We start from the raw sequence: 19824 nt of genomic DNA, 5'->3' as shown, positions 1-19824 counted from the left end.
AAAGGCTGAACAATTGACTATCACCCATTTTGGCCATCTTCTGTGAAAGCGCTCTTTGCGAATACAATTAGCACCTATTAAGAAGCCGCCAAAGATGTCAAAGAAAACCCAGGCATCCTCTATCATTTTGACTGACATGTGTCCAGTCTTAAGTGCCTTGAACCCATTCACATATTGCATTACATTATGTTTGAGAAAAGAACCCAAGTCAGAGTCTGAATCCAATACATTGGTATGCAAATATTTAGTGTGCCGCAAATATTTGCAAACCTTTGCGTTGAATTTTATTCCAATCATTAATTTCACTTTTACTCATAAATATGCTAATTGCCAGCTCACGCCGGCTTCGTAAAATTTCGATGGTGCAAATGTGGTTTACTATAGCTGCTCCACGATACTATCACACACCCAGAATGCTTTTGTCAGCATTGCGCAATCTGCATGAGAAGAAAGTGAGATGGGTCTGCGTAATCAGCACTCCGTGGAGCGGATGGTGGTGATGGTAGTGATGGTGTTGACCAAGGGGAAGATGGTGTGGAGCCAAGCCGGCTGAGTGTGACAAAAAGTAAGGTAAACACTTTCACGAGCTCGAGTGCAAAAGGCCGTTACGAGCCGTCAAAACAAACCGTTGACAGTTTTACAGCAGCCAGAAACAGGTGAGGTGAGCCCTCACCTGTGTCGCATCACTCGTCACTCGTTCCCAACGAAATTTTTAATTAGTTTATTTTATTTGTTTCATTTTTCACGCTGCCTGGTGGGAACATTTCTCTTTTCGACTCTGATCCATAATTAACTCGCCACCGGTCACGTTTGTGTCACACGTCGGCGAACTGTGAACCCAGCAGCGATTTTGAGGAGATGGTGACCAGAGTTTCGCCCACGACGGTGCTTTTATACCGGTCGCCCATCCAAATCTGCTAATGAGTTTTTTATTAGCCGGCCTTGGTGCACAACTCTTTAAATACTGTGCTTTTCCTTACAAGTATATTTCCCATATTTATAGATATTGTGGCTCTCAAACTTCCTTACTGCCGTCTCAAATGTCTCACATGCTCGTGCGCTATTTTTATGGGTCGTAGGTTTTTATGTAGCGGCTGCTTGAGTGTCTTGAACCCACAAAAGTGTCAAAGGTTAAGTGTTGGGCCGGTCAGCTGCTGTTTATTACTGTGTTTGTTCAGCTTCGGAACACGGTGTTCCTTTTTTGGCTCACTTACTAGGAAATACATTTAAAATGTCTCGAATAATCTTTAAAGAGAATTAATATATTTTAGTTTACATACCTTATCTACTTCATACTTATACACAACTTTAAGATAACTTACCATACTTCAACCTAGATACACATTTATACTTTATTTGTATAAGGGAAAAAATAAACTGAAGTTTCGGGACTTGAAAGCATATTTTTCTCAATGCAAGAAACTCTAATTTGCACTTCAGTCAAACTTTTGGTGCAACCTTTCTATAATGCAGAACTTATAAACGATATTTATTACACATTTATTCGGGTTTGTGCACTTCTCGCCCATTGCAGACAATAAAACAGTTGCCTTGAATGTTTAAGAGCAGCTTTCATTTATTTTAATATTATCTTTTACATTTAATTTAAATTCAAGTTAGCTTAGTGAATCTACTTTTACTGAGTAACGAACAAAACAATAATTATGGCTAATCCTTAGCTTAGATGATACCAAGAAAAGCTATGACATAGAACGAAAATATTTCCTAGGAACTGTTGGGAGAACTTATTCGAGGTCTTAGGCGTATTCTACTTATCAAATACCCGAAATCCAATTGGGGGCTCAATCAATTACTTTTCGGCATTCGATACGAAAATGATTTACCCATAGACTAAGTCCGACGGTGGATGGATGATGGATGCCATGAGATTGTCGCTTAAAAATAGACTACAAGATCCGAGCTCTTACTCGCGTGTGTCTTAACTTAGGGTTAACTCAGCTTGGCTTTTGATCACTGAACAATATGTGTTAAGTCTAAGAGCGACATGTCAGTGTCAGTCTCCCTCATAGAACGCTGCTCTAGCCGCTTGCTGCTCCAGGATTGCCAATTGATTGCCAATTTAGTACTGTTCCAAACTGAAAATGTGTCACAAAAGGCGGGTCATAATCGATTGCTGCTCAAAAGCAAATAATGTCACAACATGGCAACGACAAGAGTTACAGCTCGACAAGGCAACGATAAGAGAAGCGCATGCATACACTGAGAAAATATATGGCCAGTTAGCCTAACTGAAAAGTAGTCGAAAGTTGGAGCCTTAGATCAGAAATATTCGTACAATTAGTAATGGAAATGTAAGTCAATAATTATCGGAGTAGAGGTTAAGATAATATTTAGATGGTTTTAAATGTTAAGATTGACATGTGCTCATACGATACTTACAAAAATATTTATAACACTTGCTTTTGGTATTTTTGTAAAATATTATCCAATTTTTACACTCAAAAACTTATAGTATAAACAAAAACATATAAATGGGGGAGCAATAAAATAAATTAACATAAGCTAGGAACTTTTCGAACGTGTTTAAGGCTGCTTATAGATTTTACAGCCAGAGTTTTTTTCCGGTTTTGTGACACGGCTTTTCGCTCAGTGTGCTGGAGAGGTGGCAGTTGCAGTTGGAACAAGTGAAACGTAATGCGAGAATGCGAGCAGCAGCGACGTTTGGAACATGCAAATCCAATCAGCCCGAGGGCGCACAAGAGTACATGCACCCATGCCCATACGCATATGTCGTGCGGAGGTGGACGACACGAGACCAGAGCTCAAAGATCTTACGACTACCCTGTGCTTTACCGCGGCATCAGCTTGGTGACCTCCGAGGGCGCCGGGTTGTGATCCGTTAGGGCCACCGACTCGGTAATGGCGCTGCGCAGTCCGCCCTCATGGGCGCCCGTCATGAAGTCGGTGGCCGCCAGACCGCCCTCCCCGCCGCCGGCGGTACCGCTCTGGGCGCCGCCCGGCCCCAGCAGCTTGAGCTCGCCCTTGGAGAGTTCGGCGCCGAACTTGCGACGCCTTCGGGCCGCCGCCTGGACGTTGCAGCCTGTCGTGTGACCGTTAAGAGCAACATTAGTGTCTGAGCAACGGCAGAGCAGTTCTTGAAATTCTTTACGGAAGTTGTCGTTGAGCCAGCCGTAGAGCAGTGGGTTGGAGCAGGCGGAGCTCATGCCGATCATGTGACAGATGGCGTAGCGGACGAGCATGCTCTGAGTGACCGGCGAGCGCTCCATGTCCGCGTACAGGTTAAAAAAGTTCAGCGGCAGCCAAGAAACCCCAAAGATGATGGCGATGCTGATCAGCAGGCAGTTGGTGCGCTTCATTCGCCGCCCTCGTTCCACCTTTCGCTGGGCGGAGGACGCCTGTACGGCCACCACGGTGATGCGGCTCTTCAGCTTGTTGTAGATCCCAAAGTAGGCCACCGAGACGATCAGGATGGGCACCAGGTATTGCACGCACAGCGAGAAGATCGAGTAGTAGAAGCGCCCATTGCGACTGGGCCAGTCCTCGATGCAGTACGGTATGGTGTCCTGCAGCCCGATCTGCTGCAGAAGCGCCGGCGTGTCCGTGTTGATCAGCTCCTTGTAGATGAACAGCGGCGAGGCCAGCAGCAGTGCCAGTGCCCAAATCCCGGCCAGGATCGTCACCGCGCCCACGAACTGCAGGCTGTCCCGCGTGGGGTACACGATTACCTGAAAGTGAAGTTATTTGCACTGTGAATATGACTTACTCGAAATACATATTGTTAAACTGGGTACCTTAAGTGGGTTTTCATAAAGAAATAGTATCTTTAATTAATAGCTCTATGAGTGTAAAGTTTCATTCTCTAACCTGACAATAACGACTATTTTATCACTACATTTCGGATAAGTGGTAGGTGATATTCAAGAAAACTCATAAATCTTTCTTCATAAACGCAAGAAACACCAATACGCCTTAAATGGAAGAAAAAATTGGCTTAATTTATATTTGTTTTACTTCTCTACTTTCCAACATTTATGCATAAATATTTACCCCCAGAACATTCTGACTATTTATAATAAATACGTTTGCCTTTAATCCATCAACCCTTTTTAATGGTCCTCGTTTCGACACCATATAAATAGGTACAATTGTGGGTTAAGCCCTTGTGTAATCGCCAAATATTTACTCGGATACCATCGATTTTCCCTCAATGTCCAATTTAATGGTTACAAATTGAATGAGGTGAACCATTAACCTCGATGGCCCCATTTACATACTAATATTGGCATTTAAAAGGACTCGAACCGGGACTAACCTGATATCTGTCGAAGGCAATGGCCGTTATGGATATTGTCGACACGAAAATACAAAGTGCCTGCAGCATGGCAATGGTTTTGCACAGGATGGAGCAGGAGCCGTAGGGCCAGTACTTGGACAGGATCTCCATCAGGGTCAGCGGCATGGTGACTAGGCATAAAAGTAAGTCTGAAAGTCCACACGAATGAGACATACAATTGCGACGGCTGTCTGTGAGGATGGTAACTCACCCGATATGGCCAGGTTCAGGATGAACAGATTGCGGGCAGTGCGCATGATGGGCTTCCGGATGACGGCTATGACCACCAGGGTGTTGCCTAGGGCTCCGAACAGGATTAGCACGCCGTACATGCTGATGAGCATGTGATACCACGGGCTGTCCACCGCCCGGTTGCTCAGGAACCTGTCGATGAGCACCGGATCCAGCGGCCTGCTCCCAGTCTCGTTCAGATCGGAGGTGTTGATGGCCGTGGTGTTGAGGGCGTGCACCGTGCCCAGGTCCAGGTAGTCCAACGGATGCCGGTCGTCCAGATAGCGCACGCTGTTGCCGCTGCTGGCGTATCCACTCAGATGCTCCCCAGCTGCCAGCTGGGCGGGGGGCTCCGTCTGGTTCATGCTGATTATCTGGGGAACGAAGTAGGCAAACATGGTCTCATTATTCCCCCAAATCCGCGGTATGAAATATTCAATTGTCAGGGGGCAAGTAAGCTACAGCAACTTATGCGTGCCACATCACGTATGATTTATGAGACTGGCTTGCTGCACGCGCGCCACTTTCTAGCGAGCTGCGAAAGGCAAAATTCACTAGTTTAATGCTTTGTGGCCTGAAATATGGGGCAATATCGCATTAAAAGTTTGTTTGGTGCCAGTAGGTGGCCCAGCACCAAAGGATTCTATGGGCACACGACATGCATGAAAAGTTCTCACCCGCAGCCAAACACTGAGAAAAACACGGGGTAATCTTACGAAGACCTTGTTACTGTCAGTTCCATTCTAATATCCATCATAATATACATCATATATTCATTATTTTAAAGGTTTTTAAGGTAAATTAAATAGACTAGAGTACAAGTAACTAGAGTTCTTTGCTAGATTAACATAAACGACAGTAGACAATTAGGCCATTTTAAATAAGGAATAAAACTTGTTATTCAAAAACTGTTTTCTGTTCAATACTTCAGGGAGAATCTTAAAAAACTTTATATACTTTAATCAGTAAATAGACAAGGACAAAGATTTTCAAATTTTCTTAGATAATGACACTATTTTAAGTTAAAAATTACTAAGAGAACATCTTTGTCAACATAAAAATCATATCGAGTACGAGCACCTCATCTTGATGCTAAATCCATTTGTCAGTGGGCCATTTTAATAATTGAGTTCAAATCTCGGGGCTTGATAAAACTTCAAAAGGCCCTGGCATACGACTTTTAATGCCTTTCCGAACACAGACAATGGCATTTGCTCATGGGACTCGACTTGAGTCTCAAATTATCTGCTCCAGGATATCTGTAGGAAGGCAAAATAATTCGCTTTGTTTTAAAGTTTATCAAGTTCGTCGTTTTTGAAAAATGTCTTCCCATTCGCAGTCAATTTATGCAATATTTCTTTGCCGGGCTTCAGTTAGTTGGTTGTTTTCCTTCGTAAATATTCATGCATTACTCGTCGCCGTAATTTATGCAGCACATCAGGGCGAGACATGCAGTTAATTGGAAAAGGTCAAAAGTGGCGTTTCTCCAGGGAAACGTGCGTTTGTTTTTGATGCCTTGCATTTGCTGCCAAATCAAGATATTCCCTTGTCGAGGGACACCCTTCATACCCACATCCAGATACCGATATAGAAGACACAGAAACAGAAACCGGCAGGTTATAAATGACGACATTTGCTAAAAATAATTGTGTAATTTTATGCGGCGGATGGCTGCGCACTTGTCAGTATCGATAAAATCGAATGCCTCGCTCGAAGGTTGGCGAAACAGACTTATGAAGGCGCCCAAAGGTATGCATTATGTGCCCCTGACAGCTGCGATAAATGAGGTGCTAATAAATCTCCCCAATCGGGGGATTAACTCGCCAGATACCACATCGAAAGTAGGGGCTTCGGGTATCGAGCATCGAGGCGAGGGCAAGTTTTCATGGAAATTTAATTTCAAGTTGCCTGGCCCTTAATTGACTAATATTTGCACTTCCAACTCAAACACAAGAGTCCCAAAAGGAAAAGTCTGTCGACCGCTAACTGGGCAGTCTGCCAAGTAGGATTCCCATTCCGCTTCGGGCAAGGAGATAATGGAAAATGTTCATCCTAGCAAGAAGGAGCATTAAACACTGCCCGAAGTTAATCATCAATTTGTCGCAAAAGTTCCAATCACACGACTTCGACAGATTGTTCATGTTCTGTTCAGCAAAGCAAAAGAAAATCACTGCGAAGCTGCTTTCTCCGTTGGGAGGAAAGAAAGGAATTTTGTGTGGGTTAAATTATGTAAAGCAGCCCCCTCCAAGTAATCGGCAGTTGTCACAAATCTGGAATAATTTTAGCAATCCGGGTGCCTACAACATTTTCGCTTTACTGGATAAGCGAGCATGACAAAGATTTTAAATGCCAGCCGTTTTCTGGGAAATTCGATTCAAGACGGATTCCTAGCTGCTGGCACTTTTAGTCAGCTATTTTTGTGATTTATTTGCGGTGGGTCTCATGTTTCGCCCACAATAAGATAAATTTGATTGCTTCTTGTGCGATTTGTTTGCTAGAAACACTGCCGCCTGATGAATTTATTAGACGGTTATTGGGTGCCCATTGTTTGCCTTAAGACTGGTTCCTTATTAATTGAAGTCGATTTAGTTTCAAAAAGGAAGAGGTGGGATGTAGTTTGAATTGGCCTCATCTCCGCGGTTGGTCAACTCCAAGTCATTCACGAGGAGGAAAAGTGTTGTGGTTAAGCGGAGACATCTGGCACAGGGCTAAACTGGGTTTCTACGGAACTAATCATCTAAGCTGCTTAAGAACTGAACGCAAATTCTAGCCATTTGTCTGAGTACCTTGCCGTTTAATCATGTTATTTATGCCGTCCGACACTTCTTTGGTGTCAAAGGAAAGCCACAGGGAGTTGGGATAAAAATAAAAGACCAAAGAGCCCAGACTCCCTACCACGAAAATGTCATGCGATTGTGTAACCAGGTAATTTAATATGGCTCTACGCGACTTTTAAACCTTCTCCAAGTTTTTAATGTGGCCGCCAGGAGGAAGCAATATTTTGAAATCTGTCTCTCAATCCGGCGAGGTATTCTGCAAATAGCAAGGAAGGGGCAGCTCAGACAACCATATGGGCAACTTGGAAAACAGTCTACTTCCCCAAAGCAACTCGAATAAACTTTTTCATTTTGGGAACAAAGAAATTTCGTTCCGTTTGACATCTACTCCTAAATGGCTTTCTGAGCTGGTTTTAAGTATTTACATTGCAATTACACTCACCATCGTCCTGGCAATATCCTTGCCCTGGGGATATGTATGCTATGTATTTGCTTTAGAGCGTGCCGTATTGTTTTCTAGCCGTCGGTTGTAGTTTATTCTTCTGCGAGTGACTCGAGTGAATCTCTGTTTTCCCGGCTGCCACAGCAGCAGTTGATCCTTTAGTTCCTAACTTGGAGTGCACTCATGGGACTTCGCGTTTGTCTCTTTGCTCTTGAAATGAAAAGTAAAGATAACATTTCAGCTAATGGATGTATTAGTTCAAGTGCCGGATGCACCTTGCATTTAATCTAAGCAATCTGGATGCGGGCACAATCAATTTCATAAAATATTCTTTAAACTGAGCAAAGTGCTTGATACAACGTTATCCTCAAGGCAGCAAACACACGGTACTGAAGCTAAAAGTTTTCACAAGTTACACTTTTCGAGTGCCTTGGGCGTTCCAGTTTTTTCCATTGGTATGCATAACTTTTGGAACATTTTCCAGATTCTGAAGCACTTTGAGGACGTTTTTTCCCGTTCAAGTCATGCTCAGTTGAGCGGTAAAACCTCAAACTTTAAATTGACTCGACATGTCATTAAAACTTTATTTAATATTAAGAAGGCAATTTATGTTCTCAGTTCATATTAAACTCGTTAGTTTTCACCGATGAGCATAAATGATTGAATAAGAACAAGAAAACCTAAAAAAATGAAAAAAGGTAAAGCAATAAGTGCTATTTTTTATTCATTTCAAATATCTATCTATACACTTTTTTTTTGTCATGTCATTATAATTATTATTGCTGCCATATTCTTGTCAGAATTTTCCCGTAACGCACAGAAGACTTTTGCGAAATGTGGCGGGAAATCCGCTTTAGTACTCAGCTTCTATAATTAATCCCTTTTGGTGGTAATTTGTGTTGAACTGCAGCACTCGTTTACATTTCATTACGCGCAGTACATTTATAAATTTTCCATCGTTTGGAACGCACTTCAATAGTTTGTTAGGACACCAACTGTCCTGAATTTTTGTTAGAATAAAATTTTGATACATTTTTGCCCACACACGTCACTTGAAAGATTTGTTTGCCCGTGAGGCGCAAGGGAATCATTTCTTTCGATAAATTTACAACTTACATTCACGATTCATTGGAGCGCGTTCGGAATAATAATCATAATAATTACCGACAACTGCGAGGCGTCCGGCAGACAATTGGCGAATTTCCGCGGACCAATTCGCATCACGGAAACATGGTCGTAAATGTCGATGCTGCGTGCGAAATCCTCACACTTCACTTTTTAATGGCGGCACAATTCAGATCCAAAGAATTTGGATGCCCTTGTGCTCAGCCGCCTCAAAATTTAACTTCAATATGCGGCCGTATTTTGATTGTTTCGCTTATTCCCCGCGTTTTTATTACACTTAGTTTCGGTGTTTAGTTTGGCTTTTTACTGATTTCCGATAACCACTCGCATGCACAGTCGGCGACCATCTGTTGGGTTTCAGTGCGCATCCCCAGCTTATATAGCCTCGTACCACCGATATAGCGATATATCCGCTAATTTCTGATTCGCTATTTGCCGCTGCGCGTTGCGTATACGCCGTGTGGCACAAAGGTCGTGACTGAAGGCATCGCACTTGGTCAACAGGCCGTGGGCCCTCGCTTCGAGTTTGTTTTGGATTTGGGCCCGTCAGCTGTGCGGAGCTTTCTTATCACTGAAGCTAGGGGTGGAAAAGCTCCGCACATTGGTCAAGGGGATGCCAGAAACTTGCGTATGCCTGAAAATCATTGATTAAATAAAGTTCTACATAAACAGTCGGGGTTAAGATGGCACCAAAAATTAACGCCAAAATGACAAACTGAGATATTATAGAAGAAAGTGGTGCCTGCAGATAGCTTATCAATTAAAGAGATGGTATACAGCCATTTGGGGAACCTATCTTAACTGCGGGAAATAAAATAACTAAGCACCGCAATAGAAACATACTGCAATATACATGCGCCCCCTTTTCATATCACATATAAGTAGTTTGAAAGCAATAACCCATAAATATTTTAAACTAAACTAATACGAATAATTAGTATGTACGTAACAGTTGCATAAAGTTAGATGATTCTGGTGACCAGAGCTTCAATAAAGAACCAAGCTCATAAATTCATTCGCTCACACCACTTTCCCACTTTCCCACTTTCCATTCGTATTGTTATTCTACACATATCTGACAGTTGCTAGAGCAACACTAAAACTCGGCCTTTGTTGGCTTTGCATCGTACCATCGGGCCATAAATGAGAGCAAACAGATGAATGTGCACACTGATATTTGCCCGGCTAAATCATTTACATGTGTTGCGGCAGATACTCGAATCAACCAGTTGGCCCGATGGCGACTTAACTGGCATTAAGCCAATTGATTACGGGACGTGCGTAGTTGGCTGGCCAAACAAGCGGCGTAGCTTCTTGGGAGTCCGGACCAAATTGTACCGCAAACAAAGGCAGGCCCTGATAAGAAGCTGGTACACATCGGAACAAAAAGGACGCCGAACAGAGCATTTGTATATTGGCCCATCTGGAGCCTGAAAAAAGAATTGCCTGCGGCATAAACAAAATGCAAAAATAACAAATATATCTATCTATCTATAATATATGGGAAGCCAAAACATATTTCATTGTGCTTGCACACAGACAAAGTTATTAATGGCAATCTTTTTAACATGTGTACCGATATTGCCATGTTGAGAAAGACATTCACTTTTGGTTGAATGACATAAAACTGAATAAAATTCAAATTGAAAATAAAATACACCTCAGTGGCTCTTAGCCTCGTAAAAATGAGTGTATAACCTCAATTTCTTTTTTTCAAATTGCGAAGTAGTTAAATATCAAACTATTGATCTTGATATAGTTTAATAGACTTATAATAATAATAATAATGAAAACCCCAACCCCGAGTCTGGCGCAGAAGTTGCTGGATATTTTATACTTATAAAAGTTGAGTCGCAAATTAAATCTTAAATGAATTTAAACTTACCAGCTGCAAGCACGAGCAAGTATGCTTAACTTTCGGCATGTAGCAATCAAGTATTTAAAAAGTATTAGGCATATTAAAAATATTAAATCGCCAACTGAACTTTTTCACCTTTCTGTTAAATTTCCCTGTACGCACAATAAAATTTTTTAGATTTTGGTCAGAAAATTCGGAGTTAGTAGGCGTATTGATTCGAGCAAATTGAAATGGCTTCTCGGAAGGCAAATCCGCATTGTTTGGTAAACAAAACGGCAATGCCATTGATAAGAACCGGGTAAACACTCACACGCTTTTGTTTTCATTTTTATTTGGTTTTTTGGTTTTTTTTTTGGTTTTTTTACCAGCGGTGTCTGTGGGGAAGTGCTTGTTTGCTTTCGTCATAAACAAATTGCTTTATGCCTGAACGAGAATTGTTTGCTCTGGAAAATCCGTTGGGCCAGCGGGGAAATCAACTCAGGGAAGGTTTTTTAATTTGGTGACAGCGCATGCAGGAACCAAAAAATCTAAACAAAACCGCCAATAAATGTTGAAATGGTAAATAAAAATAGTATTTGTTGGTGCACATCTAACATACAATTATCTAAAGGAATATTTATATCATTACTGCGCGTTTTAATGTTTCTCTTAGCGGAACCTCTGTTAATATTAAACATACTAGAACATTTTTTTATTAAAACTCCATCGTGTAGGGTTGCTCATTAAAAAAAAATAAATACCTTTATTAGGATACAAATAAATTACCTAAGCTAATGGCGCGATGACGGCGACGAGTAACAATTTACTAGGTTTCGGTATAGTTGGCACAAGTCCGTTTGGTTCCTCGGATTCCCTCACTGTATCCGCTTGCTGATCGTGTCCAGATAGTTGTGCGCGTTGTAGGCCTTACTCGTGGCCCAGTCCTTGCTGTAGCTATTGCCGCCGATCTCGTGAGGAGCCCCCGATCCGGAGCTGTACGGGGAGTAGGAGTTGGAGTAGCTGCCGCTGCCCACGAACTGCGAGTAGTCCGAGGGATCCGACTCGTAGACATGCGAGTGCGTCTGCACCAGGTGCGGATGGATCTTGCACATGGTCTTGTACTTAAGGTAGTGGATCAGCCAGCCCACGCCGCCCACCAGCAGCACGTTCATGCCCAGCACGCCCATCAGCATGCTCACCAAGGTCATCTTCAGGTGGGCGATCTTCATCAGAATAATGAGGGGCAGGATAATGAGCCACTTCTTCTTCTTGCGCTTCAATCGCGCTTCTGAGGGTGGTTTATCTGCATTATACTTGAGCTATAACTGGTAGCTTCTGCTAACACCCACCTGATTCCTCCATGACTCTCGCGCCGCCCTCGCTGTTCAGTCTCAGTTGCAGTCCATGGTTTCTGCCAAAGGTCTCCACTGCCCTCTTCAGGAACTTGAGAATCGTCGTCAGTTCGCTGTCACCTGCAAAACAAACACAAACACAGGAGCCAAGTCAATTACGGATTCGAGAAATGCAAAAGCAGCGGCCATAATTCTTCAAATTCATTTACAACCGGATGGATCGTAAACATCCGTTATGCTGTGCGTTTTATCCATTTGCCGTGGATACTGAGCAGGCACAGGTGATCAATTAAAGACCCATTCCCCATCCCCCCGCCCCAAACTCGGAGATTCGAGCTGCAGATTGGCCCGAAAACAACTTTCGATTGCGCGGACCCACCTTCCAAGCTCTTGGCGTCGTTGAACACGACCACCTCGTCGGCTGGCTCGCCCAACTGGACTAATCTCAGCCAGCGGCCTCTGTCCCCGGCCAGATCGCGTCCGTACTCGCTGGGGAAGAAGCCCATGCTGTTGGTGGCCAGTTTCCAGATCAGTTTGCTGGCCTTGTACTTGATGCAGGACACCAGGCTGCGGGTCTCGAAGCACTGCTTCTGGTTGCGCGAGATGAAGGGATCGGCTGGGACGACCTGCGATCCTGCCGATCTGGCCATGCTCTCAACCAAGGATACCGGCACCGCTCCACTCTGGTTGCTCTCCCCTGCATCCAGCGCCTGGCAGTAGTGGAGCAGCACTAGCAACAGCAGTGCCAGCACAACGCGACACAGCAGCATGTTTGTGATTGTGGTCGGAACTGGGATTTGGATTCTGTATCGATATAACGCAGGATGACAACGAGATCACTGGAAAACCACCGCACGGCTGAATGGACGACTCGCAAATGGCAACCGAGAGGTGCTGGCTACTCCTTTTATCGCGCAGCCGCAACCACAGGCCAACTCTACTGGTTTTTGCAGCCAGTGCTCATGTAGCTGGAGCATGGAGCATGCAGCATGCAGCATGGGGTATGGAGTATGGAGTATGAGCTTGGGGCATGCACCGGAATCGCAATTCCTGCCGCCAATGCCAATGCCACTGAAAGTTTCTGGGTCAGCGCTCTGCGATCTGCGATCTGCGATTTGCTAGCTGCGATCCGCAGATCTGCGATCGGTGATCAGCGTTCGTTCGATCGACAACCAATTGAAACGCATTGTCGCGGGATTATGAAGCCAGGCAACCGCCAATTGACCGCCTTCCCGCTGCGTGCGAGTGTGAGTGTGAGTCCCAATGAAAGCCGGCCATCGAAAGTGAATCGCGTTCCGTGCCCCAAAACAATTACGATGGCCTGGCGCCACTGGCAGTGGCAGTGGCAGTGGCATTGTCGGTTGCAGTCGCCGTTCGATCCAACGATGCCAATCAGAATAAGTGCAAATGTGCATTTATGCGGGTTTAAGCTGGCCATGCACCGGGTGGCTATTGCATCGTGCAATTTGCATACTTCAGTTTACTCCAGTGCTCGCAGCCTGGGAATAAATGACTACTTGGAGCTGGAGATGGGGATGGAGCTGTGACCGTCTTAATTACCAAGCCGCAGTCGCGAGATGCGAAAGTTGTTGTTGTCGCAGATGGAGATGGAGATGGAGATGCATTGCCCCTGTTGCATTATTGACTAGTGAAAGTAACAATTGGCGCAGCTTGCCGACTCTTTTTGCGTCGAATTCTCGAGCGGCGCTGACTCGCTGACTGACACCACTTGCAGAAAGATTAATTGGATGATGGCTACAAGCTGCTTGCTGGCCACCATATGGGGTCGCATTTAATGAGGATGAGGTAATCGAATGAGTGGCTAGAATCCATCGGGCCACACAGCTGCAGGGAAAGATTTAAGTAGCCACTCGGCACATTCCAGGATCGAAAATATTTTTGGCCAGCAAGCCAAGCCAAGGCTAACAATAATTACCAAAAGCCCACCCCACTGGCTGCTCCATTTGATGCCTACATATTAAATCACAAGGAGCACGCAAACGTGCGGGTATTCCGATCTCGGATTTACACCACAATCCACGGCCCGCAACGACTTTTACGAGAAATTAACAAAGGCGGTGAGAGGCCGAAACCGAGAGCAAATTGCCCAGGCAATTAAGAAAATCCGATGTGCCAAGATTTTTGGACCATTTGCCTGCCCGTGCAGCCGTCGGCCGGATGGGCCGATAATTGTTGGTGCCACTGGCCATGCTAAGCCATGCTAACTTGGCCATCAGACAGACCTGGGTCGTAAAGACGTGGTTACGGCCTTGACCAGTTTGATAGTGAAATTTCTGTTCAGCTGCCTATGCCTGATTGGCTTGGTGCTAAGCCGTTTCAGCAAATATATCCCAGCCAAATGGAGATTCCTTAACCACATTTAATTGACCTTTATTGGGATAACTAATATGCAGACACAAAATGACAAGACTTTGCACTTAGATAGCAAGTCCATTTTAGTGCCACTATTCCCAATGTAGAGGTCCTTTCAATAAAATGCGGATAATTATAACGTGAGTGAAAGGAAAGTTTCATATTATGTTACAGGATAGGTAAAATGTATTTTCAAATAGAAAGAATGCAAAGAATTTATGGTTATATGAATATATATATTCTATGGGCGGTTGGTTGACTCCACGAACAAATTAAATTGACAGTAACCTGGATGAAATCTAGAAACTAAACTCTTGCAAGTAGAGAAAATCAAAGTCAAACACCAGAGCGGTGTTTAAATCCGATATATTTCCTTTATAATTCCTTATTTTTTATACAAAATAGTTTGTTGCAAGAAGCTAGTGACTGTTTAAGCGAACTGTCACCAAATATTTTGTTGGCTAGGTTTTAAAAATGCACAACAAAATGATACTGAATACTAAACGTGAAAATTTAGCGATTAAAGTAGTTTTCTTTCAGAGATTGTATTGATATAAGTCCGAAAATATACATAAATTCTTAATCAACAGCAATAGTCGAGTTGATATAGCCACGTCCGTACTTCCGGTTCTACCCAAACTAGTGCCTTAGTTTTAAAGCTTTTTGCATACAACTTTCCCAAAAGTGTCCTTTCTGTTGCAGATAGTGTATAAGTAAGCGGCAGTTGGCTGAATCAGACTTTATCATACAGCTGACATTGATTTTACATTATACATATAATATTACTCAGTAGCGCCATCTACATGTACCTTCCGATACAAACACCTAAGTAGCAGAGCCACTCGACAAGTGTTTCTGTCTGCTTCCGCAAGATGGCGATAGGCACATGATGTAGAATGCGGGTATTAATGAAGCATTTAAAGGTCGCAATTGTCATTATGTATTTAACGTATGCCAGGTGCTAGTCTCGGATAAATGGTAAAGGAAGTGTTATACGGTTTGTAAAGACTAACGATCGTAGAATTCATAAAAACAAAAATGCATTTAAAACCAGTTTTCCAAATTTTAAGCCATACAAAACTTGTGAGTCACACAAATTAATAGTTAGACCATGCAGAGCGTTTTAATAAAATAAAATAAAATAAAAATAAAAGATAATCAGTACTAACAGTCGTTTTCAGTGTATGTAGACTGTTAGTTATACAGATAGCATTCACATTGAAATCATTTTCTGTCCGATATAAACAGTTTTCCATGCGTGTGTATTTATATTTTGAGCCATAAATATATAAAAGTTGCGATTAATAATGGCCACACTTTAGTGGCTAGCGCAAGTTCTTTCTAAATATTAACCATGTCTAAAATGTAGTATTGAATAACCCACATCAACTATTGAAATTTGTTAAACCCATGAAACCCCTAAGATAGAATCCATGTATGTATATTTAAGTCTTGTATTTATAGGAAACGTAAGCAAGTAACAACTTAAATTTATCTTTAACAGAGCTACGTAACTAGATGAACACGTTTTGGTTGCTTCTGGCGCGCAGCAACCTCATAATCAAGGAGTTCTTGTCGAGCCCATAGATGGAGGTCTGACCACTGGACTCGGAAATGGACTCATCCGCCGCGTAGTCAGCACTCAAAGTGGTCGTGGCCAACTTGTCGGAGGCCACGGTGGTTGTGGGCTCACTCCCCGTGGTTTGGCTGTTCATCTCGTCGGCCTCTGTGGTGGAAGACTGTCTTGCAGCTGAGGTGCTGGAATCCGTTGGATCAGTGGTTTCATCGAAGTCAGTGGTGGATTCTTCACTGTCCGGTTCCGCGGAGGAAGAGACAATGGCAACGCTGGTGGGCAATTCAGTGGTTGAAGGTTCGGTGCTGCTGGGCGCTGCAGTGGTGCTGGGCTCTGGTGGTGGGGTGGTTGAGGTGGTGCCCTTTTTAGTGGTTAGCATGAGCAGCAGCTCGTGCTCATCCTCTTCGTAGACGCTGGCAGTGTTTCCAATATCCAAATTTAATAGCTCCGTGGATGCCCTGCTAAGAATAGCTGGAAGTTTAGCTGGTGGTGCAGCTGTGGTGGTGCTGGTGGCACTTGTTTGCCTTGGTGGGGCCATCCAATAGGGCAGTGGGAATTTCTCACCGTGCGCCTTCTTAAAGGAAGTAGGCTTCTTTCCAAGTAAGCCCTTGACATTATCGAGAGTTTTGCGCACCAGCCAACTGTCATTGGAGGACCAGAAGGCATCTTCCTCAGAGCCCAGGTAATTTGACCCGCTTGACGCACCAAAACCTCCAAATCCCGCAGCGGCCAGCTCGATTTTGCGTATTTTGCGATTGTTGGCTTCCAGGGAAGGCGAAGGGACCGTGAAATTTGTCTTCGCCAAGGACCGTATCTTGTATGGTGTGCTGGGAGCCCTGGTGGTTGTGGACCTACGCAATGGTTTCCGGAAGCGGTTCCGTGGTGTGGTGGCACTCTTTCCATACAAAACACTTGGCACCACAGACGTTGGGCGACTTTTGCCAGTGTAAGACATTGGGGATGGGTTGCCGACTGGCTTGGGGCACTCACCAACGTGGGATAGCTTCCAAACTGCAAGAAGTTTAAATATTAAATATTATTTAAATTTAAATTATTTAAATAATGTTAATAATAATGTAAAACGTACTGCTCTTGGGATCCTTGCAGCGCACTCGCTCCAAATAGCACTCGTTTACGATTGTGTGATTGATGCCGTTTCGGGTGGCACAAATTGGTTGATAAACTGTGGGACAACTCTTATCGCAGCGGCGACAGGCTCCATGATGGGAAATGGTCCATGCTATGAGGAATCCAACAATTAGTATATAATTAGTATATAGCATTTAACCTATTTTCTAGACAGATATAGTAGCATTATCGTAGTTCCAGTCATTGATTTAAAGCGTTATTAAGTGTACATTTTAAGTTACATTTTTGCTGGCATATAAATAATGCCCATGAAGCACTTACCTTTTCCGATTTTTTGGCTGAACTCCATGAGTTCACACACGTTGGAGAAGGTGCGGCTCTGGCCCCTCAAGCTCCCGCAAACGGGTTCATTTCCGAAAACGCAGGATTTTGTGGGGACCCGCCACTTGGATTTGGGGGGTGCCACCACGTAGGGCTTCCTGGCGGGCAGCGAATAGCTCTTCTCCATGGCGCCCGACTGGCTGATGAACTGCGTGTGGAAGGTCGAGGGAGCGTAGATCTCGACGGCGTCCTCCGGTATCTGGAAGTCTTCCGCCTGAGTGGACAACCTTCTGCCTCCGTGGCTCCGCTTGGTGCGCTCCGCATCCGACTTGGGCTTGGCCTTCGGCTTCTGCTTGCGACTGTGCTTCATCTTGGTGCTGTCCTCGCCACAAAGGCCCTCGGAAACGATGCGCCAATCTGCACAGGAGAAAATCATGGAAATTTATGGTTTCCTTTATCACATTTCGTTACAATATAAGTTGATACGAGTATAAGGTACATTTTTGTTTTTCTTAAACGTACTGCTTGGGATTTGATATTGATTGTGATATAACTCACTTCTCTGGGTCTTGATGTTTTCCGCGTTCACCAAACACTCGTTGGAGAAGGTGGACTTGACACCGGCGTACATGGCGCACACAGGTCTATAGACCCTGGTGCAGGGCACGGGCACTGGTGGCTTCTGACTGTTTTGGGGCACCGTGTTGGCCTTGGGACACACTCCCCATCGGTGGACCATCCAGTCCGACCGGGAGAGGCAAGCGGTTCGCAGCATCTCGCAGCGACTCCTAAAGGTTTTCCGTTCCCCGGACTTTGAGCTGATCCCACAAACTGGCTGATATCTGGAGCTGCACTCGAACTCGCAGCTGGGAAAGCAGAAGCGGAGGGTAACGTCATCTGAAGGGAATATATTAAAGTTATATTTAAGTGTGAGTTATTAATAAACTTTTATAAGTACCGATTAAACAAATCAAAATAAATATGCCTTATATTTGATTTCAGCATTAAGCTAACAAAGTTACGAGTTATATATTTAGTCATCGGTAGATATTACTTACATAGAGGGCCATTCATGAGGTTGCCCCGCTGGGCCTTTCGAAGGTCACACTCGTTGGCGAACAAGAAGTACATGCCATTTTCGCGACTTTGGGCGCAGGCAGGGGTGTCGTCGTCGGAACAGAGCATGCTCATCCGATCCTGGTCAGCAGTGGCGAGCACCACAAGTGAGAGTATTCCAAAACAGAGACCAATCGCCCTTCGCCCGACCATGTTCTTGCAGTTCTTCTTCTGAGTCAGTTGCGAAACTCAATGCAACTCGAGATGCGTCCGGGCCTTTTATATGACACCGGAGGCACGCGTCCAAGGTTGATGCATAGTAATGCATAGTATAGCTCGAGTTGATGGTATTATCGGTGCCGAAATTCTGCAGACATCACATTGCGCGATAAACACGCTTGGCATCGGCATTCTGCGAAATTTGTCACAGTCGATAGATGTAGATGCTTCGATTGCCCGGATTCACTCTATTGATAGCGCCATCCGACGCGTCAATTAGATGCTCACAAAGTGCGGAGTGCAGACTCTGCGGCTACGTGATATTCGACCGATTTCGGAAAGCCGCGAGATAAGCCCCATTGCCATTTGCATAGATTGCGGGGCGACAGCTTTATAGTTAGTATCTTTTCCGTTCGCTTCTCTAAGCCGATAACGCGCTCATCCTCAGCCAGAATTGTGGCATAAATCAAAATAAGTGAGGTAGGGTGTTTGGGGAAAATACACATCAGACATTCTTTATTGGCCAACTCATGCTGGCCATGCTGGCACATTTCCACCGACGACTGAATGAGTTACTTTTACCTTTGCTATCTGGACAGGAAGTTGTCCGAGATGCGGTGGATAAGCTGTGCCGATGACGGCGACTCATTCAATAAAAAATTCGGAAAATTGTCACGCACATTGTGTTGAGATAGTCCGAAATACCATGGACTGCTATATGCTAAAAAAAACCGCTTTTATTTCGGTTTGAGTGTCTATAATCGTGGTTACATGTTTTTAATTCACTTTTCTCTCAATAAAGGTGTTAATTGGCAGTCTAGATATTGTTATTAGATAAGGTCAAGATCTAAATACTTTTTATTTTTATGATTTTTATATAAAAAGGTATGTAAGAGCTATAAGAACGGAGCCAAGAACAACAGCGCGTACTCAATATTCTGTGAAAACCATTATTCTGTAAAGCTTTATTATATTTCCTTTTCCTAGAAAATTCACAATATATTTAAGTAGGTCTGTAACAACTCTACAAAATCTGTGCTCCCCTAAATATTTTTGAGCTTATTCATATATACTATACTTAAATTCTCCAAATAGTCCAGCTAATAATACATTT

At 43.9% G+C, this 19824-nt stretch overlaps 3 protein-coding genes across 6 annotated transcripts; all 3 read right to left on the bottom strand.

Moving 5' to 3' along the window:
* Positions 1 to 1551: 1551 nt before the first annotated feature.
* LOC6537571 (neuropeptide F receptor) lies at positions 1552 to 9364 on the bottom strand. Of its 4 annotated transcripts, XM_039375775.2 has the most exons (7): positions 8882 to 9364; positions 7766 to 7975; positions 4527 to 4920; positions 4295 to 4464; positions 3131 to 3707; positions 2815 to 3061; positions 1552 to 2096 (listed from the first exon to the last, which is right to left on the bottom strand). In XM_039375775.2, the coding sequence occupies exons 2-7, from the start codon at positions 7766 to 7768 to the stop codon at positions 2081 to 2083; spliced, it is 1407 nt and encodes a 468-aa protein (XP_039231709.1). In that variant the 5' UTR covers positions 7769 to 7975; positions 8882 to 9364; the 3' UTR covers positions 1552 to 2080. The 4 variants fall into 4 exon arrangements, with proteins under 4 accessions (XP_039231709.1, XP_039231708.1, XP_015048418.2 ...); XM_039375774.2 differs by having other exon boundaries at positions 2815 to 3707; XM_015192932.3 differs by having other exon boundaries at positions 2815 to 3707; positions 8930 to 9364.
* Positions 9365 to 11512: 2148 nt separating this feature from the next.
* Positions 11513 to 12849, bottom strand: LOC6537570. The gene is made up of 3 exons (XM_002098080.3): positions 12459 to 12849; positions 12077 to 12199; positions 11513 to 12015 (listed from the first exon to the last, which is right to left on the bottom strand). Exons 1-3 carry the CDS (start codon positions 12847 to 12849, stop codon positions 11603 to 11605), a joined length of 927 nt encoding a protein of 308 aa, XP_002098116.1. The 3' UTR covers positions 11513 to 11602.
* Positions 12850 to 15892: 3043 nt separating this feature from the next.
* LOC6537568 lies at positions 15893 to 18750 on the bottom strand. Its single transcript, XM_002098078.3, has 5 exons — positions 18494 to 18750; positions 17994 to 18332; positions 17436 to 17852; positions 17113 to 17265; positions 15893 to 17036 (listed from the first exon to the last, which is right to left on the bottom strand). The coding sequence occupies exons 1-5, from the start codon at positions 18702 to 18704 to the stop codon at positions 15967 to 15969; spliced, it is 2190 nt and encodes a 729-aa protein (XP_002098114.1). The 5' UTR covers positions 18705 to 18750; the 3' UTR covers positions 15893 to 15966.
* Positions 18751 to 19824: the final 1074 nt, after the last annotated feature.

This window comes from Drosophila yakuba, chromosome 3R (assembly GCF_016746365.2).
Source record: "Drosophila yakuba strain Tai18E2 chromosome 3R, Prin_Dyak_Tai18E2_2.1, whole genome shotgun sequence".
NCBI classification, from domain to species: domain Eukaryota; kingdom Metazoa; phylum Arthropoda; class Insecta; order Diptera; family Drosophilidae; genus Drosophila; species Drosophila yakuba.
Note: the sequence above shows the minus strand (reverse complement) of the source record. Positions and strands in the feature narration are given on the sequence as shown.